Here is a 24,435-nt window from a genome sequence, read left to right on the forward strand (position 1 = left end):
TTTAATATTTGGTTACATTTACTATAGCAAGTGTCACTTTGATCACAGGCATTTTGTCCAAGTTTCAACCATTTTGCTACTGAGTTTATGTGAAGTTGAAGAAAACATGGCAGTCCTCCAAAAGTTACAAGGCAATATATATGTATACATAAATTATACATATTATTTATGTATAATAAAACAGTGATGCACACTGAAATAAGACATAAATTAATATATATTTAATTTTTTTACTGTTATTATTGCTTTATTCAACTGCAAATTATTATGAAATACAAAACAAAATTTTTTGGAATAATTTGAGAAACAAATCTGTAATTGGATAATTTACAGAGGGAAAATGCAAATAGCTGAATCCAGAAATAGGCACAATATTAAAAGTAAATCAAATAGTTTAGTTCAATTCTGAAGCATATTGGGCTTTTTGTTATTTATGTGTTCACTTACTTTTGGAGTTACAGTTCTCTGCAGTTCAGTTAATTGGTTGGACAAGTTAAACAAGTAATTTAATAACGCCTTGTCGGATTTTTTTGATTTTCTCTATGTATGCCATGTAATAAAATGATTATTGTTGATCTACGTTGTGGGATGATAACTGAATAAATTTTGTTTTGATTACTTCTTAAGCATAATTTCAAGTTTACTCACTATCAACATTTTTAATGATAGTTATTCATAACATTTATTATTATTATTAGTAGTAGTAGTAATATTTTGTGGATTTGTTTGTGTCTCATGTAAATTTTGTTTTGATTCTGTTTTTAAATATAATTTAGCATCTATAATGGTGCAGCATTTTGTATATTCCAGTGGTTATTTGTTGCCTGAAAACAAATTAGGTTTACAAAAAGAAGAGGAAAAAAGAAGAAATAATAGCAGAAAAGAGAACCAAACCCAATATCCTTTGAACCCTCCATTACTGAGACTAAAACATTTTTACTGTATGCTATTATTTATTTATTTTTCAAACATCTTGTATCTCTTCTATTTCATTTTATTCAGTAAAAATATTTCTTGTACGCTTCCTCAAATGATTCATTCTCCAGTGTCACATGACCAAGGAACCGGCATCAAATTGTAATTTCCCCGGAACTCACCCATGCGACTTGGAGGCGCACCGGCTCCGTACAGCAGAAACATCGCACTATGGCCTCTCTCTAAGCCTTGCGTACGAGAGAGTACAAATCTAACCGGCAATCCGTCACCATCGACGCCTTGATCATGGACCTCCAGTCCAGAGGCTTATTTGGGAGTTATCGCAATTATCAATAGCACTCCCGAAGAGCGATATTATTATATATTTTTTAAACCACTGTCACTTTTGAACATCCTGGGATTTAAACCGAAGTGACATCAGTAGCACTCACCCCATCTGCCGGTTAGCCAACTAGTTCGCTAAAGTCAATAGCCAAGAAGGGCTTCACTCGTCTGTTTGCAGCAAGGACAAGCAAACAAACTTTTCACCAACAGAAGACTGACCAGAGGCTGATACCCCAAGTTCCCAGTTTACAACCCTGACACTGTTGGTACCTGGTAAGAATTAGGCCGGTTAGCCTTGTTGATGCTAGCTTTACGTTCACTCGAGCTAGGTATTAGTTTTGTCAAAGGCATGCAGGTTGAACAGGCCCTGCCGGCTGTCAGTCCACACGCTTGGATAGCAAGCAGATGAATTCTGCTTTTTTTTTTTCCAGAGAAAAACTTTTGCAGTCAGTTCAGTTTTAACATTTATTAATTGAGTGCTTATACTTTGAGCTGCTGTTTGCGGCGTTTGACTGAAGTTATCTTGAGGTTCGCTGAAATGACAGTTGGTGGCTAATCTTCACCGGTTATTTTCACCAGTTACTGCTTACCTCGTTTTGGTGTTAACCCTGTTATATCATGTGTGCAGACAGCGCCTTTGTTGCAAAGCTTTGTTTCATACCAAGTTACCAGTGAAATTATTATCTGCTAAGGACATGATTGAATGACAGATTGGATGGGTTCATTTGATCGTGGAGCCTTTTTGGGGCCTGTTTAATTTGCTCACATCACTGGCAGCGCTAAACGGCTAGCTGACGTTCACCAACAATAGCTCCACAGTAACCAGAACGTGTCAGCCCCCTTTACTCGGGAACACTTTGTTTCCTCGTTCTCGCGTTTTCCGACAAAACGTGTCGCCCATTATTAGTACGTACCAAATTGAACACCATGTACTCCGGGGTTAAATGCGGACTGAGCCACGTAGCGTAACTACAGAAAATGTCTGTGGTAGCGGGACACGTAACGTTAGCACGCAGGGCTGGTAGCTACGATTTACGAGCGCCTGCCACGCTAGAGGGTCGGTAAAATTCATGTTAACCCACATCTTCGCTAAGACATAATAATCTTTTCGTTGAACACTTTGTCATCTTTAATGAGGGTTCGCACGCCGGCTATCCAACACTGCACGCTTCACAACCATATGGCAGCGTTGTGGCTTAAAGCCTTAAAGCATGGCACTAGCTAGCAGCTAACGATGGCTCCTGTGTGAGAATGCTATGTCTGTTCGAAACATCAGTTTTTCCACTGCAGTTCCTTCATGTTGTTGTTATGTACAATCTTTAAAATGTTAATACGCTTTTCTTTTGTGTTAAATTGAAAATTCATTGACCTTAACATAAACTTATGGTACTTGTACAGCTTATTTGCTCACATGGACCTAACACAACACTGTTAACACAGTAAATGCCCTTTGACCTGAGGTATCCATTTTCTTAAACTTACTGGGAATTAGAATATGTCTTTAGCTGTCAGCTAAAGACATATTTGGCTGACGGCTACTCTGTCAGCTAAATATGCTTTTAAACCGGTAGCACCAGCAATTAGTAGCTTGCCCCGTTTGCCCCTTCTTGTCTTTTGTAAAGATTTGGAGGGCAAAACCTAAACATTATTAATGTTTCTTTGACTTTAACTGGTGTTTATGCTTAATGCTTTGGATACGCAATATGCAAGTGTAGGGAGGTGGTAGTGGTGGTTTTATCTTGGGCAAAACCCACAGACCACACCCTCTTTGCTTAGTGGTGGTGCCACACTAGAGATGTGTCCATACAGTGGTGTTCTTATCCATCATTGCTGCAAATATAATTGGGCAACATGTTGCACCCATGCCTTGAATTATTCAGTTATAGACAGTTTATTTTTGTAATAACTGTGATTTAATTGAAACCTTTTTAAACACATTATTTAGATGTCGAAATACTTGTCTGTTTGGTTTTTTTTTTCTCTCAAAGGCTGGCAACACACAGCCACCCTAATGCAGACGAATAAAAGAACGTGAAATGAACAAACCACCACAACCTATAACGGGACCCACCTCTGTCCCAAATCCTTCCCCATCCCCTGTATTAAACCAGGTGAGACCTACCTTCTGGGTGGAATATATTGATTGAGTAAATTGAAGTTCTGTAATAAAGTTATTTTTTTTTTTTTTTCTTTCTCTCCAGGCTGCATACGGCCCCGGACAACCACCTTCTCTTGTTTTTGCCACCCCTCCGCAAATGAACTCCGCACAGCAGCCGAGACAGGTATTTCTTCATGTTGTTTAGGTTTTTGGATTTGATGTTCTGCGCCAGAAGTCTTTCCCGCTCTTTCACCTGGACTTCTGACATGGCTTCTTTTGCTGCATTGCTTTGGCTTAGTGTTTGTGTAAAAGCCTTCAATGTCTGTTGTGACCTCTTTACTCTTTTCTGCTGTCCTCCCAGTTTGCTACAGGTCCTCGTACTTTACACCAACAGGTACTAACTCTCCTCACTTTGTCCTTATATCCCTTCTTTGCCTTTAGTGTAATGCATGTTCTCACGACTACATTTTCAGAAATTACACCAAAAACTTCTTTAGTTTCTTTTTTGCTTAGGCTGTCATTTCATTCTTGAGATGCATTTCTTCACACCTCAGTTGATAGTTTTTCAGTAGGGTAACACAATGTTTATTTTATTCACCATCCATAAAAAAACTCTTTTTTTTGGTCAACTTCCTCTATCCATTAAATTCTCCTAAAGCTAGCTTAACTTTTAGGTAAATTAGATTACCAACATTTTTTTCGATTTGCTAAATGCCAAAATGAGAGATTTTTTTAAGGCAGTTTTTATTACGTTTTTATGATGTTTTCTTTGCTAGAACTAGCAAAGAATAAAATAAGATTTATGAATCCATGGATTTTGTATTGTCTTCATCACATAGTTTGATATTTATGTGAGTTTTTGTTACATTACCAAAATATGCAAGATAAAAAATTGTTTTGGATTCCACTTTAACTGCTTATAGATTGAGGGAAAAATCCCTTATGGTGTAATAGCTTATATTTTTGTCCATTATCTCAAATCCAGTTCACCTAATCTTAGTAATTGTGATTTCCTTCTTTACCTTGCAATTTAATTTATTGACTTGTCATCCTGGTGTCTTCTCAAGGGGAGTTATTATATCTCTCTTTAAAATGCTGCAAGCAAACCACAAGATCAGTGCATCTTTGCCTGGATGATTAGTCATAATGTCATCTCACTGTGAGTGTTTAATATTTAAAGTGTCTGCCAGGAATACTAAAATAAGCCATATTTATGGCTCATGGAGCATAGATCATCACTCAAAGCGACTGCTGGCGTTTCTGTAGCTTATGCATGATCTGAGTGGATTTGTTTTAAATTTTTTTTAATGTAATATTTATCATTCATTCATAATGGAAAAATAGCTCAGCGGGAGGATTTTATTAGCTTTCTGTTCATTTTTACAGATAAATGTATACAAATCACTTTAAAGAAAAACAACTTGGGGGTCACACTGTGAACATTTTGATATGTATATAATAACCTACTTTCAGTGCATGCAATTAAACAGTGTCAGGTTTTTGGTTATTCACTCCACTGCGACGGAAGCTTTTGATCCAGGAAGTTTTATCCAGCCCTATTGGCTGACTGTCTGGTAATGTCAAACATTCATCTTTTATTAAGTAAAATTACTGCTTTGCTATCCCAGTTCATGCTCTCTCTATCATGACACAGAGGTGCTTGTCTTTCCAACATATTAAAGCTGCTGTGGTAGACAAGTTTAATACTTGTTGGATTATTCGTTAGAATTAGAGCTGCAAATATAACTGGAATGATCAGAAGGGGGCGGGGGGTGCCTGATGAAAAATCTTCTACCTTGATTTTTTGTTTATTTTACATAGCTTCACATTGTTCAACCACATATTTCTCCGCATACAGTCTGTGTAATAGGTGATGGGTTTTGTTTTTGCACAGAATGCTTTTGTGTAGGTTACGCGTGATTGAGAAAGTTGGTAGATGATGAGCAGAAAACCAGGAAAAACGACCCCAGACTGTTAGGAACTTTGGTCCATTTTAAAAGTTAACTTGGCATAACGGCGCAATATCGATTACAACTTCACATAAGGATAAGATGAACTTTATCGTCCAAAAGGGAATATGTCGTGGGTGCAGACAGACTCCAGAGGGGGGAGCAAACATTTAAAGAAAATAATGAGACTCCATGATTCAGAGGTAAATGTGGAGCTGCACGCTGCCTGTGGTTTGCTCTGCGTGAGAAATGCAGAACAAACAAATAGGTTTTAGGGTGCAACAGAGCTGGTGACTCAGTCGGCGTAGAAGCCCCTAAACGGCTTGCCTCGCATTCATAATCTGAAGTTGGAGTCACAGGCAGATGGATCATTCACAATCATAAACAAACCGGAGACCAGATGTAATGAGCTGTAACAATGCACTTCACAGTTGGATTAACCTGGCTCTGAACATCTGTAAAGATTTTTAACAACCTTAGAAAGGTAAATACGTTACATTGTAATGATGCTGAGATGCGCTTAAAAGAAATTTCAGTTCTACATTTACAGTGTAGAATACCTACTAGGAGCTCGAGTGTAGCTGTTTTGCTGTCAAGGAAGTATTTAACAAAAACAGATACGTTTGGAATTGACATTGAGAACACTGTTGCAAATGAAACCACAAAGATACAAAAGCTGATTTAACGGTGGGTAAAAAAAACACATTTTGAAACATTGTTAATTACTTGCTGTAATTTCACACCAGTTTCTGCAAACACCTTAAAAATTATTTATCCACCTTGATATGGGACCTTCCCACAGAGTTGCATGTTCATTGTCACCATGATTTTGGGACACACTGTTTCCTGTCACAGCCTTCGCTTTTTAAAATGTTTTTGCAATATCAACCTTCCTCATTGTCTCTAGTCCTCATTTTCTCCTTAATCTCACTCCCTCTCTTGCTCTCTGCTCATGTGTTGTGCGGCTGAAGGGTGGATACAGAGCATTGCAGGTAATCGCTTTTCTCTTCCCCCCCTCCTCTCCTAACTTCGATAACCTCACAGGGAAACAAGACTGAATAAGCAGTGCAGATTCCATATTGAAACTCTCAGATTGATGCAGAAATTAGCAGATGCTGTGAGTGCGTTGCTTCCCTATATCTGCAATAGGACCAATGCACCAACCAAAACATCCTCACCATATGTGAATAAATGGGCGAGGCGTAGCATAGTTGGGGAAATTAAATGCACACTGAGCAGATTTTTGACATTTTTCTCAATTCTTTTGCTTTGTTTCTAATGTTTTCTAATTTCCATCTTTACTCCAGAGTTACTATCCGAGTCGAGCCACTATGGCCGCCAGTGGTCCTAGGGTCCAGACAACCAGTGGCCCTCGACCTGTTGCACCTGCGCATGTGTACCCTACCAGCTCCCAGATGATGATGATCCCCCAGCAGCAGATTTCTTTCGGTGGCTCTCCTCAGAGCTATTTTATCCCACCTGGACAGGTTGGTTAATCGAGTTAATTATCAGCCATCAGCTGGGTTTTGTTTTGGGACCGGCTTTGACTGTCTTTTTAAAGTCATCTTTAATCATTTACTCCCACTCTGGTGTATGAAAATTAGATATTCTATCTGCAGATTTAACAAAACACCCTTCAATTAATATTAAAACTAATCTTTTAACAATGCTAAAAAATTAAGGTTTTTATAATCTAGCATCTAAAACTAAAGAAAACAATTAAACATGCTGTAAAATAAACTAATAATATAGATTCGAGTAGCGAATCAATATGTGATAATATCATAGGAGTTAAAATTTTAAAAGGGTATCTCAATTTTGAACACGATTTTGTTGAATTAAAGTTTTGCAAACATGGTTTTGATTGTCAAATCTTTATGCTATGAGAATCATATTTAAATATAATTTCCTCCATGGGACCTTCTGGTGGGTTCTCTTTGGTTAACACACAAGTACACTGTTATCAAAGACGGTAGAGGCTCTTAAGATGTACACTCTTTCACTATTGCTTTGTTTTTTTAATTCCTGTTAACCACAAAACCACAGACATGAACTCTATAAAACCTAGTGGCCAAATACTCAAATTGATAATTTCCCATTTTTTAATTTAAATTCAACATATCAGGCTCTCTAAGTTTTTGAATGAAGAGTAAGTCCTTGAAGCAAAATTCATTAATTAGTTGTTAGTGTCATTTGGATGAGTTGCATGGTGTCAATAACTCAGTACTAAACATGTCAAATTTAATAATAGCAAGCTTTTAGTGCATGTTCTTTATTTTTGTTACATTCAGTAACTGTATCAAATCACTGATTTTTCACGAGATTTAATAATTTGATTATATAACTCTTCAATCAAATAAACTCTTAAAATAGAACATTGTCATTTATTAACACACAAAGTGTCTGAAAAAGATTTATAACATTTCATTTGTTGTTATTATACAGTGTTCAGTTTGTTTCTGAGGATACGGCTTTTTACCTGTTCTTAATGTTGTTTCTGCAGTACCGTACTCCATACATGCCTCCTACCCAACAGTATCCTGTGACCAGTGGCACAGGTTTCTATCCTGGGACTAGTCCTGCAGAATACTCTGCTTACGGTATGGATTTTACCCTGACACCAACAACAACAACCAAGCACAGCCTTCAGTTTTACCATTGAAGGAGATGTAATCACAGTTACTAAATCTCCCCCAAATTATCTGCAATATATATATTCTAATCTCTACCCTTTGTCTGGAAATTGTCACTGCTTTTGTTATGGTTTTGCTTGGTTGTTTTTTTAAAATAAATGTTTATTTTTTATATATGTATATTCCTGGTGCTTCTCTGTTTTACAATACTGCTGTAAGTGTTATAGTGCCAGTTGCACGTGGTCTAGCTTGATTCTGCTTTGGTCCGTTTTCTCTATCTGCAGTCACCTGACACTTCCTTGTAGGTCCCATGAAATGACTTTAAAGCTCATGTTTCAGATGAGTCTGCATATACTTAGATGGTTAATTGGCATCTAATGTTGTAAGGGACCAAATCTGAATAATACTCAGATTTGGTTGGACAATTAACTAAACTTTTCTTAGGTGCTAAATTTTCAAACCATCATCCAAATATATCAGAAACTGTTCTTAAAGTATTCTTTCTACTTATTCAAATAATAGATTTTATTTTCCGCTGTGTCAAAATTCTACTGCCACGTTGTCAATCCTTTCCAAAAGTAAGTAGGAAATTTCCTATGAGCGGGAAGGATCAAACTGTTGGTCATTTCCTGGGACCTTCTTAACACCCTGCTTCCTCTGGATCCTCTCATTAACTCATACTGCATCTGTCTCTTCCTGCCCTCTCTTCTCCTCCTCCTGACCCCTCACTCCCCTTTCCCTTTTCCTTGCTGCGTTGGTTCAGAGCCCTCTCTTGCTGCGAGGGAGAGGCGGGGTGGTGGGGGGAGAGGGGGCGGGCGAGAGAATGGCCGTCTCTCTCTCCACGGTGCTCCTCTCACCTCCCAGCGTTACCCCGGTGAGTAGTGTGCGCGCGCTTGTGGTCAGCGAGCTTCAGTGGCAATAATCTGTGGCACTTCCTGTCTCTAATTACGTCCTACATGTTTTCTTTTAGACTCGCTACTGTTTTAAAAATACCAGGTGTTAAGAAGGACCATTGAGGTGTAATGCATGTGTATTATTTCTTAGTCGTACAAAATTTATTAAATGAGTTCTGTGCGCAAAACTACTGAGAAGCTCCACTTTGAAATCTCCTTGCCAACCAACTGTGTATCTGTTTCTCCAAGCAGCAGGAGCGTACTATCCTGCTCAGCCGCAGTACTCTGCGTCAGTCCAGCCAGCGCAGGTGATGATTAACCCACAACAACAAGCTCCACCTCCCCAGCAAGCACCCACACAGCCGCAAGCCCCGCCAAAGAGGGAACGCAAACAGGTAGCGTCTCCCAACAAAAGGCCAACACATTCTGTGAAAAAAGTGAATGGAGAGAAATTGTATTGTACTATCTGCGTGGAACTTTCTCTCTTTACCTGAAAATGACAGTGGTGTTGTGTTGTGTGGCAACAATTGTGCTAAAGAGACTGGATCATTACACACTGCCAGCATATATTAGGAAGTAACATTGCTGATTTTCTTCCTGCCAGATAACAATACGAGACCCCAACCAAGGTGGGCGTGACATTACAAAGGAGATCATGTCAGGTGGAAGATCTACCACAACAGCAACCCCCCCACTGGTCAGTTATTCGCTTAGAAAGTCAACTCTGTATTACAGGTGCATTATAAAGCTCTTAACACCCCACAGAGAATTTAGTTATTAGGCAGTGATAACATCACTATTAATGACACTCACCTAAATCAATTATAGCATATCTCCTTCATAAGAGACCAACAGACTTTGGTCACATGTGCTGTCTCTCTTTTACAACACATATTTTTTAAAGTTATTTTTACATTTCATATTCACTTTCATAATAATTTCCAGTTTTATTTTGGTGCACCATGTTTAACTTCCATTAGTGTTTACCGGGGACCTGCACCCTAATTAAAAGAATGAAAGTTGTTGGTAAAATACATAAAATATGTGCTTAGCTCATCTTTTAAATTGTCACGTTTTCAAATTTTTCCAGTTTCCAGCTCAGCAGTCATAAATCTTGTTTGCTGTAGCTATGACTGGTTTGTAAAACTACAGCTTTAAAGATAAGTGGGTCATGGCAGTTCCTAAAGAACCAATCAGACCCAGTTAAATTTATAAATGGTCAATTCTCATCATTAATTAGTTTGTCTCCATTCTTCATTGTGACATATTGAGAAACTATGTTGCTTAATGCAAAGAGTGTCTCTTGGCAATGCTCCTTTTGATCAGATAATGAGTTTTGGGATTATTTTTTGATTAAGCTCTTGAGAATTATGATACTGAAAGTGTGGAATAGAAAGTGATTTAAACTACATTAGCAGGTCTGAAGAGTTTACATTCACACAAGTTGAAAGATTTTTTTTTATTCATAGATTAATAAAAGAATAAAAATTGTCACTGTAAATTAACTGCATTATTTTACACATTGCTTTAAAAACCTGTTTGTCTCTGATCGTAGGCATCTGTAGCAGAAGTAAGTGTTGCCCAGACCAATGGTGAAGTCGTACAGACTGTTGCTGTAGTGGCAAGAAGAGGTGAGGAAACATTTGAGTTTGATTAGCAAACAAATGCTAATCTGTCAGCCTGTTGGCATGCTTTATTTTTTAAATTTTCTATTTTTACACTCGACAGATGAGCCTGTGGAACCTTCTGCCTCCCCTGAAAGTCCTCCACCTGCTGCTCCGGCAAACACGGATCTTGTGGTGGAGGCCAAACAGGAAATAAACAGACCATTTACTCCGCCTGTTGAATTAGCAACTCAATCTGTGGCCACTACAGCCTCAGCTGAGAGACTTTCCCCGTCGCTAAAGGAGCGGCAGTCTCCGCCTTCCCTCCCATCAGCAGCAGCAGGTATCAGTAGTGTTGCTGAAGCAGTAACTATGGTCAGCTCAAAAGCCGGTGACACAGTGGATGCTCCGGTCAGACCTTCTGCATCACCGGTAGCACAAGAGACGCCGTTGACAACAGAGGAGCCACAGGCTGCTCCGTCTGTGGAGAAAGAGGTGAAGCCAGAAGGAGTTCAACTGGAAAAAGAGGAACCGACAGCTAGCGCTAAGTCAGAACCCCCCGTTGAAGTTGCAGATACCCCTGTGGAGACTGTGAAAGAGGATGCTTTTGCAAAACCATCAAGCAACGTCTCTCAGCCCCTCGCTGTACCAGAACCTGCTGCTTCACAGGCAGAGGATGCGGACCAGAGCTCAGAACCAGAACCGGTAGAGGTTCATCCAGCAGAGTCTCCTCTTTCCAACGGCCTTCCTCAGGAGACTGAAGAACTCTCTGAAGATGTCCCGGTGTCTGACACTACGCCCCAGGACAAACCTGACCCTTCTCAATCTCAGGAATCAGCGACACCAGCACAGAAAGAAGAAGACGAAGAGGAGGAGACGAGGGAGGAAGAGCGGCCGCAGAAGAAAACTGAAGATGCTCCTCTTGCCTCTGCCAGCTGCCCAGAGGAAACTACTATGCAAGGTGAGATTGACGTGATTCTCACTTGTTTCATCTTGTTGGTAGTAAAATAATTATTGGCAAGCTATTGGCAATGAAGACATGAGTTATAATAAAATACTAATTTTTACTGCTCTCCATTATACATGCTGACGTCCAATAAATGTCGAGGAAATTGCGAGAAAAAGCTTATTACATACAGAATAAATCAAACGGGTTATTCTGTTATGTTCTTCTTTTCTTCTGTTATGTTCTATAACTTGTCCTCTGTCTGTAGCTGCTACGTCTGTGCCAAAGAAGAAGAAGAGCATGAAAGAGCTCAACAAAAAAGCCATTGGGGGCCTTCTGGATGCCTTCGAAGAGGTGAGACTCTCTTCAGCAGCTATGTTACAGACAGTAACACAACTTTAAGAACAAGTCAGTCTTTATGGCAATCACTATTGTAAGATAACTTAAACATCAATATGTTTTAGCAGGAGCCAGATGCCACGCCTGTTCCTGAACCCTCAGCAGTCCAGGTCAGCCCTCCAGCGCCAGCTAAGCCTCCCACTGAAACAGTAGATGAGACCTCGGAGGAAAAAGAGGACAAGCAGAATGCTGAGCCGGACAAACTCGAATCCACACTTGATCCAACTGAGCAGAAATACCAGTACAAAGAAGGTTAGTTATGATCACTAAAGGAAACATTTTGTCAAAGTTATTTGGTTCAGTAATTCATATAATGTTAAAATAATCATGGGGACTTGGATTATGTTTCCGAAAAGATTCAAACGTTTTATAAAAAGAAATTGTTAAAAGATCTATGGTGAAATAGCTCTTTAAATGGGTAAAACTACAGTTGCTCATTGTTGTACAAACGCAGCAAACAGTGAAGCAAGCTCCAAACACATGAATAATGCAAAATCCAAAACACATTAAAAAAAATCAACAGAAAGTCGCTGTAAGCCATAAATATCGCTAGCACAGGAAATAGGAGCAAAGGAAAAATGCTTAGAAAAGCAAAAGCAATTGCAAGTATGAAATGTTACAAACACACTCCACAAAACAAAAGTGCTCCAGACCACTAGAGGGAGCTGACAAGCAAATCAGATTGGACCAGACGGCTTCTATATCTACTTCCTTCCTGCTGCAGCATTTTAATTTGCATTTGTTTTGTTTTTTGTAGGTTTTTGCTTCAATTTTTTGTGTTTGCAGCATTTTTTGGTGCTCAGTCGCTTGGGTTTATTGTAGTACAGTGTGAACATTTTAATTTAAATAACCTAGATGAGTTGCTCGTAATGTTTACGCCAGAGTACATATGTACTACTCATGTTTGTGGTATGACACTGCACAAAAGCCTTTTGACGAAGAAATTAGTCAGAAACAAGTTATTACACTGTAAAATATTGAAAACTCTGTTGCTAGCTAAATTTACAAAGCTAACAGCAGGCTTACAGCACATTCAGAGTGTTTCAAAAATAGGCATTTCTGGGGGGGTTCCGTCATTTCCAACAGACATGTTATGAATATAGCTGAAAATAGACATCTATTAAATATAATTATAAATTACTGAAATTACAAGTTCAGTACATTTTAGTGGCAATAAAACATAAACCACTCAAGTCTAGAAGAAATTAAAATTGGTAGTGATTTTCTTTCCCTTCTTCCAAGCAGCACTTTTCTTCCTCATATTACTTACCGTTGTATCCAGTTTAAAACTTTAAGCATGCATGTGAGTCAAGTTTACTGACGCATCTTGAATATGTGCTACTCAGACCTGGGGGAGCCAATAAACCCAGAAGCAAAGAAGCGGTATGACAGAGAGTTTCTTCTGGGCTTCCAGTTTAGCAGCGCCAGTATGCACAAACCAGAGGGTCTGCCTGTCATCAGTGACGTGGTCCTAGACGAGGTATGTGGCAGCTTCTCTGGAGTCATGTCATGGCTTTATTCCAGGAAAAGGCTTTTACTGCAAAGGTTTCTACGCCTCTATAAACGGAGGCCTAGATCATTGTGTTGTTGTTTTGACTGCTCTGTTGAGTTTGATAAACAATCAGTTATAGGGCTGCAACTAGGAATTATTTTAGTCATCAATTAGTCTATTGATTATCCTAATTATTAATCAGATAAAAATTTGGCACATTCTGTAGATTTTTAATTTAAGGCTTTTTTTAATGCAATGTTAGAAATAAATTAAATATATAAATAATGAATTCCTTTTTAAATAAGAAAATACATTTTTATTGCCTAAAATGCAATCACAGCGTTCTTGTAGCAATCACAATTAATTTGATTATTCATTCAACCCTAATCGGCGGACAATAAAGTCAGAAGAAATTTTAGCAAGTGTAATTTTATTGTGAAGCAACTACACTACAACCATGGTAATTATTAAATCCTGTGAGCCTAGAACTACAGTGCATAGAATGTGTTGATCCCTCTGCTTCTCCCCTTTTCATTTCAGAATAGTGAGAGGTGACTCATCTTTGCAGGTTTACAACCAGTATGTTACAGCCTACTTTACTTTACCAGGTAAACAAGACTCCGCTGCGGCCTGTTGATCCAAGTCGGCTGATGAGTGCGGGTTCGGATTTCACTCCTACATTTTTGGGGGGTCTTGGAGGCAAATCTGCAGGACGACCCCAGGTTATTTAAAATCAGAGCTTTCTCTGTTCAGATTTATTACAACTTCACGTTGTATTTCAAAAAACTAACTTACTTTATAAATATCTGGTTTGTACTTTCAGCCCTCTGGGTCACATCGCTCCCAGCAGAGCTTGCGAAAAGAGCCCAAGAAGATCATCATCTTCAACAGCAGGTCTCTTACGGACAACGTACAGCTCAACAAAGCTGCGAACGCCTGGAAGCCCTCGACCATAAAGCCCGAAGACAACAACCCCGAAGAGGCTGACGCTGAGCAGGGGAAGACTCATGAGGTGTTCAAGCGTCTGCGCAGCATTCTGAACAAGCTCACCCCGCAGAAGTTCCAGGAGCTGATGAAGCAGGTGATGGAGCTGAAAATAGACACAGAAGAAAGGCTGAAGGGAACCATCGACCTCATCTTCGAGAAGGCCATCTCAGAGCCCAACTTCTCCGTAGCCTACGCCAACATGTGCCGCTGCCTTATAGGGGTGAGTAGTATGCTGTACACACCGTCACTGCTCTAATGATGACTCAAGTTTTGTGCCACGTGTCTGGGCCACTGAATGCTCATGATGGTATTGAGGAACTGAAAGAGCAGAAATTATATATTTTCTGTCTGTGTTTATCCCCAAATTGCTGCTGATTTAAAATTGAGTCAACCTCTGGTTCGTTGTTGTCCCTCCCCAGCTGAAAGTGCCCGCCCCGGATAAACCTGGAAACTTTGTGAACTTCCGCAAACTTCTACTCAACCGCTGCCAGAAAGAGTTTGAAAAGGACCAGGACGATGATGAGATTTTTGAGAAAAAGCAGAAAGAGATGGAAGCCTCCAAGAATGTATGTTTTTTTTTGTTTGTTTGTTTTTGTTTTCTTAATTTGTTTGCACAAAATTGATCTTGTGGCTATTAAAGCACAAACGAACCTCCTGCTTATTTCTCTGCAGGACGAGGAGCGTGAGCGTTTAAGGGTGGAACTGGAAGAGTCCCGAGACAAAGCTCGAAGGCGCTCGCTGGGTAACATAAAATTCATCGGCGAACTCTTCAAGCTGAAAATGCTGACAGAGGCCATCATGCACGACTGTGTGGTCAAACTACTGAAGAACCACGATGAAGAATCTCTGGAGTGTCTCTGCAGACTGCTGTCCACCATTGGCAAAGACCTGGACTTTGAGAAGGCCAAGGTTAGTTGGTTATCAACATGTACAGAAGGAAGTGGGTGACGTCAAATAGTCTTCTGTGATGACTGTTTCTTTGTGCCACGTGTCTGGGCCACTGATTATTTATGATGGGTTGAGGAACTGAGAAGACTTTCAAAAGTATCTTTACCCCTTGATATTGATGTGCATTTGTAGACACCCTCTTTACCCTCAGAGCACTAAATACAAACTAATGGCCTTCAGAATAACTTGGATGGGAGAATGTTTCAGCAGGAAAACTATTAGTTGTTCCCTTACCAACCTTGGCCTTTTATGGAAAAGTGGTAATGTAATAATTGTTGAACAGAAGTCCGAGTTGAAGTGCGCTACTTAGTCGTTCCATCACATAAAAGCTTGATAAAGTACATTGAAGTTTGTGGCTATAAAAGGACAACAATTTTAGTTATCAATTAATCCATCAATTATTCCAATGATTAATCAGATAAAGAAAAATAGGCACATTCTGCTGATTTTTCATTTAAGCCTTTGTTATACTATATTAGAAATGCATATAATTACTTTGCTATCCAATTATTAATAATTAATAATTGCTATCCAATTAATTATTATTGGATAGCAAAAGGTAGCTTAAAGGAGATGTTTGTTTGTTTTTACAACATTTGAACCAGATGAAGAAGAAAACCAGACCATTAGAGGAGTTCTGGATAGAGCATTTTTATTTTTTTCCCCCCCGTTTATCTTAAATGCAAAATGTGTGCTCTGAGTTTCTTGTTCTTTGAGCAATTGACCTTTTTTGAGTCTGTGTGCTCCAGGTAAGGATAAATTGATTACTAAATTAGTTAGCATTATGATTGTGATGATGAATGTGAAAAAGCTCAAGGGGTATGAATACTTTAAAGCACTGTATGTGAAAATATTATTTTACTTCCTGTATCATAACAAAGGTACATAAAAGCCATAAATGTTGTCTTTCTCAGCCTCGTATGGATCAGTATTTCAACCAGATGGACAAGATCATCAAAGAGAGGAAAACCTCGTCCAGAATCCGCTTCATGCTGCAAGATGTTTTGGACCTACGAAAGGTAAATGATAATTGAAGTTGCAGTAAAGCGGCTCATAAGTAAGTGTTGGTGCTGATTATTTATTTATTTATTTTCCTTTTGTGATTCTTAGAATAACTGGGTTCCTCGTAGAGGAGACCAGGGTCCCAAAACAATTGACCAAATCCACAAAGAGGCAGAGCTGGAGGAGCACCGGGAACAGATCAAAGTCCAGCAGCAGCTGCTGTCAAAGAAGGACAGCCGGGGTCCGCACACGCCAGCGAGGGGCCGGGTGGCCCAGTCTCAAGACGAGGGCTGGAACACAGTGCCCATCTCCAAGAATCGACCCATCGACATCACCCGCCTTAGCAAGATCACAAAGGTAAAACCTCTAGAGCCCATAGCGTCACTCTCTGCTGCGTTACACATTGGAATGTTGCAATTTTGTATAGATAAGTGTTGAGAAGCTTCTTTTCATGACTGTGGTTCGGTTGTGTTCCTGCAGCCTGGGGCCCTGGACTTCAACAATCAGCGGCTGGCTCCGGATGGGAAAGGCATGTGGGGAAGCTGGGGAAAAGGCAGCAGTGGAGGAAGTGGAGCTAAACCAGCAAGTGGAGATCAAGGTAAGCTGCTTGTCTCTGTAACAGGGTTGATAAGGGGGCTTGAAATCCTGGAGAAGAGTTGAATTTCAATAAGATGTTTTCAAGGTTCGGAAAGTGCTTGATTCCTGTATAAAGCCTATGATGTTCTATCTACACAGTGTCTAATAGAGTTGCAATAATCATTCAGGTGAATAGACTCGGTACAGAAAGTCAAATGATTATTTAAATTTTGCTTAAGCATTTAATTTGAGAAGGAATGTGATATACCTTTACACAGATTTGTTCAAAGTAAAAATAAATGAATTAAAAAACATTCCTTCCATATATATATGGAAGGAATGTTGATTATATTGATTTGTGTAATTGAAATAAAGGTGGTCTTATGTTATGTTACTGAAATTGGGGGACTTTTGTCAAATTTGTATTTTATTCTCAGACCAATCTAGTCCATAGGGTGTGAGAGAAAATTCAAAACATAAAATGTTGGTTTATTTTAGTTTATTTTGTCCCTGCATTGTAAAGTACAAACACAAGACATTATTAATAATGGTAATAAATTATATCATATAATGGTGAATTTAAATGGTCTTTAGTTAATTTGTATTGTTTTTATGTCCAAATGGTTGTGCTGGAAAAGTTGAAAAACTAACCTTGAAAATGCTTAAAAAGAGCTTAAATTTTACTGTGGGGAAAAATATATGAACCATGCTATAAGAACCTTGGATTTGAGGTCATTCTTTTTTTCTTCAGATTTTGGCCTTTTGATGTATGTTTTTCCTTTTCTTATAGACTCTGGACGTCCAGCCACCAGCACTCTGAACCGATTCTCAGCACTGCAGCAATCCGGGGCGATGTCCTCATCAACAGACACCGATCGCAGAGTTCCTCAGAGGTAATAGAAGCAGCACATTCCTCCATAAATTTCCCTCATTGCCTCGCTGCGGTTTTCTTCTCGGCTAGTTTTCTGCTTCAAGCAATTAGCCCTCAGGATAGATGTACAGTAGTATTATTTAATCCTTTTAACATGTTGGAAATGTTTAAAGTATATTAATCCGTTCCTTCTAGGTCGAGCGGCAGCCGGGAACGTGGTGGTGACAGAGACCGGAATGACCATGACAGGGATCGCTACGACAGATTTGCTCGCAGCGAGCGACAGGACGGGAACCAGTTCTCCAAGAGAAGTTTCAGCAGGGAATCACAGGAGCGTGGTGGAAGGGGCGGAGACAGCCGGACAACAGCAGAATCTGTGCGCCGCGTTGCCAGCATGACCGACAATCGGGACAGAGGAAGCAGAGACCGAGGCAGTCGGGACAGAGGAAGCCGAGATCAAGGTGGTCGGGACCGAGGAAGCAGGGACCAAGGCAGTCGAGACAGGGGAAGCCATGACAGAGGAAGCAGGAGCCAAAGTGGTCGGGACACTGGTCCGAGCAAAGACCTTCCAGGTATCTGGGTTAAGGAACTAGAACAAGATTTAAAATGAACATTAGTAGTCCGTTTGACAAAACAAAGTGAACGTCAGCTTATTCTCACCTCTTGTTTTTTGTCTAGTTAAGCGGGAAAGTGTTCCTGCTTCTCTTCCCAAACCTGCCATGACAGAAGAGGAGGTGAGGAAAAAGACCAATGCCATTATTGAAGAATACCTCCACATCAACGACATAAAGGTACTAAAATGTTCCGTCAGGCGCACTTCTTGTTGGTAGTACTTCCATCTCTGATTTTCATCTTCTTCTTGCCCTGTAGGAGGCGCTGCAGTGTGTTGCAGAGTTAAATAGTGCCTCTCTGCTCTACGTGTTCGTGAGCTGTGGCCTCGAGTCGACACTTGAACGCAGCACCCTTGCTAGGGAGCGCATGGGTTTGTTGTTACACCGACTTGTAGAGGCAGGGACTTTGCCCGTACAGCAGTACTACCAAGGGTAAGAAGAGGTCACTGAGGTCCTGTGTCTCAACAGGAACTTTTAGAGTTGAAGTAGAATTGGGGATGCGGAAGTAAAGAGTTTCTCTTCTCTTTTAGGCTACTAGAGATCCTGGAAGTGGCAGAGGACATGGCCATAGATATACCTCACATCTGGCTCTACCTGGCAGAACTCATTACTCCCATGCTCCATGACCGGGGCATCCCTATGGGACAGCTCTTTAGGTACGAATAATGGTAGCATTCACTTGCCATGGGATGTCATATGCATCATATGCACCTACATTTTTCTGTAATTAATCAAAATTAAAACATTAAATGTCCAAGCTATCATAAATACAGAATGTATTGAAGTCTTTCTTTCCAAAGGCTTTAATGGGCTTGAGATGTAAGTGCAGTAGAACTATATTTATAAATACTAGCTATTGTCTGGTTGTTGCTTAGCATATTTTAACATAAATTATAGATTTCTAATTATAACCAAAAGACAATTAGGTTTTAAGAATAATTTTCCACCTGGAATAAAGGAGGATTAATCAGATGGAAATCTAGGTCACATCTTTCCAGCCCGAGGCCTCATCACACATCTAAAATCAAAACATAACATATTAAACTTAAGTTTTGTTTTTTTCCCCCACTTGAGTTTCCTTCTGTTGCATTATTAGCAAACCCACAGAGTAATTAAATATTGTTGCAGTCTATAAGCTTATGAAAGCTGAAATATTGATACATTGCAACTGTCTATAGGGAGATCTCGAAGCCTCTTGTGCCTCTGGAGAAGGCCGGCTTGCTGCTGGCACAGATTATCAAGTTGCTCTGCAAAGGAATGGTACGTACACAAGTCTTAAAAGGGGAGACTTGCAGTTAAGCAGTCTGGCTTTGTATTTTTGAAATATTTCCAAACTCGACTAAAACATTTTTCAATTTGGTTTTCTTGCCAGACTCATGAAAAGGTTGGGTCTTTGTGGAGAGAAGCCGGACTAAATTGGAATGAGTTCTTGTCCAAGGATGAAGATGTCAACAAGTTTGTCACAGATCAGGTATGCATGAGATTTTAGACATCTTATTATGATATGACAAGCCATATCTTGTCTGATTCTCCAATATGTGTAGTTTCTGTGTAGCCAAGTGTCTGCTACATCTTCGATGGTGCTAATATTTTCTGTTTGTTCAATTACCAACTTAGCTGTTGATCTATTTGCATTTGGAGAAAATGTAAACAAACTAAGATGAAAACAACCAGCACCAAGTTGCTGAACATTGTTTTTCAGGCTTGTTTACACATGTTGTGCATTTCAGAAAGTGGAGTTCACCACAGGAGAAGAGACGGAGTCGGAGGAAGCTGGAAGGAAGCAGATCCTCAGTGGAGATGAAATCAGCAAAGAGCTGGACCGACTCCTTCAAGAGAAAGCCAACAACCAGCGAATCAGAGACTGGATTGAGGTGTGTGGTTTAGAATATAGTGATAGTTCAGGAACTATGGAGGGAAAAAAAAAGTAATATCTTTTTAATTTTTCATTAATAGGTGTTAGAATAATACTAAAGGAAGATAAAGGCAAACAATGTTGTTCATCATGTAAAAATCGCGACCACTGCTTCATCTCTGTACTAGCTGTGATTATGTTTTTTAACAATATATTTTGATTCTTCTTTAGGCCAATCTCGATGAGCAGCAGTGTGCTTCCAGCCAGTTTCTACGATCATTGATGACATCGGTGTGCCAGTCTGCCATCATATGTAAGTGGATCTGATGCAAAAATAGTTTTCATCACATCTAGACGTCTAAATGCACTGGGTCGCTGCCTTGCGATTGGCTGATTCGCACATATACCTAAAGGTGGCATTTGAGCACATTTCTGTCAGTCCAATATTGGCCTTCTTAGCGAAGACACTCTAGAGTGGCAGCACTTGTGAGAAGATACATGTTTGTGTTGTTTTTTTTTTTTTTTTTTTTTTCAAACATCACAATTTAGGCGACAACCCGTACAAGGTGGATGAGGAGCAGATCAAAGAGAGAGCCAGTCTGCTGCAGAGATACCTCTGTGACGAGGAGAAAGCCCTCCAGGCCCTTTATGCCCTCCAGGCTCTCATGGTGCACATGGAGCAGCCTGCAAGTACGTTTTTATTTCATTTCTTTGAATTTGCAGTGAAGCATCTTTAAGAGTACAGACGATTAAAAACGGTCATTTAGGTTATTTTGACCGTTTTAACTCGACATTCCGCAGAAAGACAAGCATATTTTCTCCATTTTTGTCTCTAACAATGAAAGTCAATGGCTGTTACTTGTAATGTTTGCTTTCCAATCCACCTGCAGCAGTCTGGTGAGAAAGCGCTAACTGTTTTGCGTGCGAGTGTTGACACTGACCTCTGTGCTCCGTTTCTTCAGGCCTCCTGCTGATGTTCTTCAACAGTCTTTACGACGAGGATGTGATCGACGAGGAGGTCTTCTACAAGTGGGAGTCCTGCAAAGATCCGGCAGAGCAAACGGGCAAAGGCGTAGCCTTGAAATCCGTCACCGGCTTCTTCACCTTCCTCCGCAACGCCGAAGAGGAGTCCGACAAGGACTGAGGAATCGAAATCCTGCTTTCATCAAGACGTGGGGCGGCAGGGAGGGTTCAGCAGGAAACTGCGGCGAGTAGTAGACAATATATTTAGCCCAGAGTGGCAGACTCGAATCAATCCTCAATGAGGATAAATCTTTATTTTTCTTTTTTTTTGTTTGAGAGATGAACTCAGAAAACAATCATTTCTCCCTTCCCTCCTCTCCTGCTTTACACAGCAAGTGTCCTCATGAAATAAACTTGAAAACACACTCAGCAGGACTGCTTGTTAATGACGTGTGAGAATCCACACATCACTACAAAACTGTTTTGTTTTTTTTTCTCTTTTCTTTTTTTGTCACAGTAACACAAACCAACTGGCTGCTTTTTCATTCTCCTAGACGATTATGCCTAAATATCCTCTGACCTGCAGGAAGCAACCGCAGGGTGTGTGGTGCGGTGGGTTCCCTGACTCATGGACGGACCTAACTCACAGGTCCTCTCTCTGTCCTTTACCGGAGTGTGCAGCATGACTGAAGTGTGCTTCAATTAAGAATTCAGTGGACAAAATGTTTGACATTGAGGACTTGAAACTGAACTAGGCAGATGGGGAGTTTTTAATGCAAAGGTTGTCTATTTTCTCTCTTCCTGTTTCCTATCATGAGCTTTCAGAGAACCGATGTCGACTTTGACTACAGGGGGTTGGTCTTAATGCTTCCTCTAAGCCATCCTTTCCCATCCTCGGTAGTGAACCACACTGACTGACTCTTCATCTTTACCTCTTCTGTACTTTAACCTGACACCTTTTGACCCAATCACCGTTAGAAACTTGAAATCTGCAGAAAAAAAGAAGAGAAAAAAAAAAACGACGTGATGAAATTAAATGTATACAAAGACGGAGGGGAAATAAGAAAAATAAATAAATAAAAAACACAGAAGTGATCCGAAAGCCTTTTCTACTTTAAGTGGAAACTCATTTCAGGACCTTTCTGTAAATATATAATGATGATGATGATGAACTTTTTTTTCCTGTTTTATTTTTCAGAACCTATGACTTTCTGATGTAATTGCAGTGTCTCCTTTTCCAGCAGAAACCACAGTTGTCCAGATGCAGAGAGGTGCTTTAGATAATTCAATGATTATTAGTTTTATTTGAATTTTGTAAATATTTTTGTTTTGCTTTCTTTATTTAAGAAATGATTGCTTCTTTTTGCATCGGAAACTGGAAAGAGGAGGTGACAAACATTACAATAAATGACTTATTAAGTTGCTGTGCAGAGTTTGTCTTGAAATGTGTTGAATGTGTCTGAATGTTTACCGTTTGACTGGGAGGGTTGTGTTTTTTTTTGTATTTTTCTTTACCAGGCGACATTAAACTCTACAGAAGTAGGAAGCGGTGATCAGCCACATCACATAAATCTGATGTGGCTGTGAAACCTTGACCACTTCTCCAGGGTCTGGTTAACTGCTTCTTTCATCTCCTCCAATAACATCTTTAAAAGTTTATATTTTTAACTAAATATTCATAATGCAGTCATATTTTGAATTACTGTACAGCTTATCCCATTATTGGAAGTACTTATGAAAGCTGCTTCACGTTTGTTTAGCATCGGCCTGACCAGCTATTGCCAACAGAACTAGTTGTCCACCCATAGGTCGAATCCACAATTGTTCTACACTTCCTGTTTTTTGGGGGGAGGGTTTCTAGTGGGGTGATCTCACTAGAACTAGTTTTCCGAATAATGTCCAGTAATCTGGACGTTAATCTTGTTGGTCTTAAACACAAGTGCCTCCATGTCATATGTGTGTTTAGGATCGAAGGCGTCTTGATGGGAAAAGGGGAAAAAATATTAGGGACATTTTCATTGTTTGTGTATAAATTCAACGTTTGGGGTGATGTCACACTCAACCCCAACAAACCCCAAAAGAAAAAAAATCTTGCTCTCATCAGCCTATTAAATATTTTATAGTTTTTATTTTAACTAGTTAATAAGTTGGGTGGCAAATTGTAACCTCTTCAGTACATTTTCTTTTTTAAATCAGACCTTGCTGATAACTTGGCTTCACAAAGGCATTTATTGAAGTATCACTGGACCTGTCACTGGGGGAGGTGATCACTTACCAAGTCTTTGCCATTTTAACTATTCTCTGGTCCATTTAAATTATTTTCTTTCTAATTTTTTTTGGTTTTCCTCTTGCCAATTTATTTTTTAAATCGATATATGCTGATTTTCTGAACACCGTCTACTGTGAGCCCTGCTATGGACTGGTAGACAGGAAAGTGGGTAATGAGAAGACTTGAGTCAAAGGTCAACAGGCCGGGATATGAACCTGTGACGGCATCGAGGACTAAGGCCTCCATACATGGGCTGTGCGTTACCCCTGCGCCGCCACAGCACCCCTGCTTATGGTTGTTTTAATCAACCATAATATGTAATCTGCATCTTCAGCAAAACTGCAATCCCCACAACCTATTCCATACTTAGAAACAACCTCAATTAAGCTATAAGATGTTATTAATATCACCAAACTCTATGTACATCCTCACATTTGTGAAGCACATTACAAGCATACCAAAACCATTCATCTGTGTCATATACTCTGCTTCTCCATGACTGAAAATGTGATCAGTGCATCTGCAACCTTGGAACAATCCAACCAAACAGCAGGACAGCATCTATGAATGTTGAGAGACCAGCTCAGCGCTTTGAAAATATCTAATTAAATCTAACAGGCCATTTGAAGTCAGGGGAGGGAAAAGCTGAATGGCTCCAGAGTTGGTTCATCATAGTTAAAATTTTTTTTGGACTTTCTTTGGTTTATTCCATATAATTATAAAGATAAACTGAAATGACAAAATGTATATAAATATATAAAATAGTCATTTCTACTATGAATAAAGCGATAAAGGGACTGATGTGAAGTTTATTTTTGAACAATTGGAGAAATTAAGAGTGCAGCACATCTTTTAAGTTATTGCAATAAGAAAAAGACTTCTGTGTCATTATACCCAACATGTAGAATAACACCATCACGTGAAATTTGTAAGCTTGGAAAAGAAAAGTTCACGGGTTTCCACCTCTTGTATTATTATTTTTTGTATATTGACCCATGTGTCTCAAATGACCCTTTCAAGGATCCCACCTCCAAGCATGAATCATCGTTTATTTTAAGTTTATCAGGCATTACTAGATA

At 39.6% G+C, this 24,435-nt stretch overlaps 1 protein-coding gene and 2 non-coding genes across 8 annotated transcripts; all 3 read left to right on the plus strand.

Moving 5' to 3' along the window:
* Positions 1–1,101: 1,101 nt before the first annotated feature.
* Positions 1,102–22,513, plus strand: LOC102220226 (eukaryotic translation initiation factor 4 gamma 1-like). Of its 6 annotated transcripts, XM_023335175.1 has the most exons (33): positions 1,102–1,533; positions 3,249–3,371; positions 3,462–3,542; positions 3,720–3,752; positions 6,279–6,299; positions 6,615–6,794; positions 7,811–7,907; positions 8,704–8,814; positions 9,086–9,228; positions 9,438–9,530; positions 10,389–10,464; positions 10,562–11,398; positions 11,652–11,737; positions 11,848–12,034; positions 13,129–13,262; positions 13,883–13,996; positions 14,098–14,481; positions 14,681–14,827; positions 14,934–15,170; positions 16,124–16,228; positions 16,320–16,568; positions 16,692–16,809; positions 17,578–17,680; positions 17,854–18,230; positions 18,337–18,449; positions 18,529–18,701; positions 18,800–18,925; positions 19,448–19,529; positions 19,642–19,740; positions 20,000–20,143; positions 20,356–20,437; positions 20,674–20,814; positions 21,087–22,513. In XM_023335175.1, the coding sequence occupies exons 2-33, from the start codon at positions 3,297–3,299 to the stop codon at positions 21,266–21,268; spliced, it is 5,130 nt and encodes a 1,709-aa protein (XP_023190943.1). In that variant the 5' UTR covers positions 1,102–1,533; positions 3,249–3,296; the 3' UTR covers positions 21,269–22,513. The 6 variants fall into 6 exon arrangements, with proteins under 6 accessions (XP_023190943.1, XP_014328361.1, XP_023190944.1 ...); XM_014472875.2 differs by lacking the exon at positions 8,704–8,814 and having other exon boundaries at positions 1,103–1,533; XM_023335176.1 differs by lacking the exon at positions 8,704–8,814 and having other exon boundaries at positions 1,103–1,533; positions 11,851–12,034.
* LOC111609002 lies at positions 14,512–14,588 on the plus strand. Its single transcript, XR_002752965.1, has one exon. It is a non-coding gene; the product is annotated as a small nucleolar RNA SNORD66 (small nucleolar RNA).
* On the plus strand, positions 15,221–15,295 carry LOC111609003. Its single transcript, XR_002752966.1, has one exon. It is a non-coding gene; the product is annotated as a small nucleolar RNA SNORD66 (small nucleolar RNA).
* Positions 22,514–24,435: the final 1,922 nt, after the last annotated feature.

This window comes from Xiphophorus maculatus, chromosome 6 (assembly GCF_002775205.1).
Source record: "Xiphophorus maculatus strain JP 163 A chromosome 6, X_maculatus-5.0-male, whole genome shotgun sequence".
Taxonomy (NCBI): domain Eukaryota; kingdom Metazoa; phylum Chordata; class Actinopteri; order Cyprinodontiformes; family Poeciliidae; genus Xiphophorus; species Xiphophorus maculatus.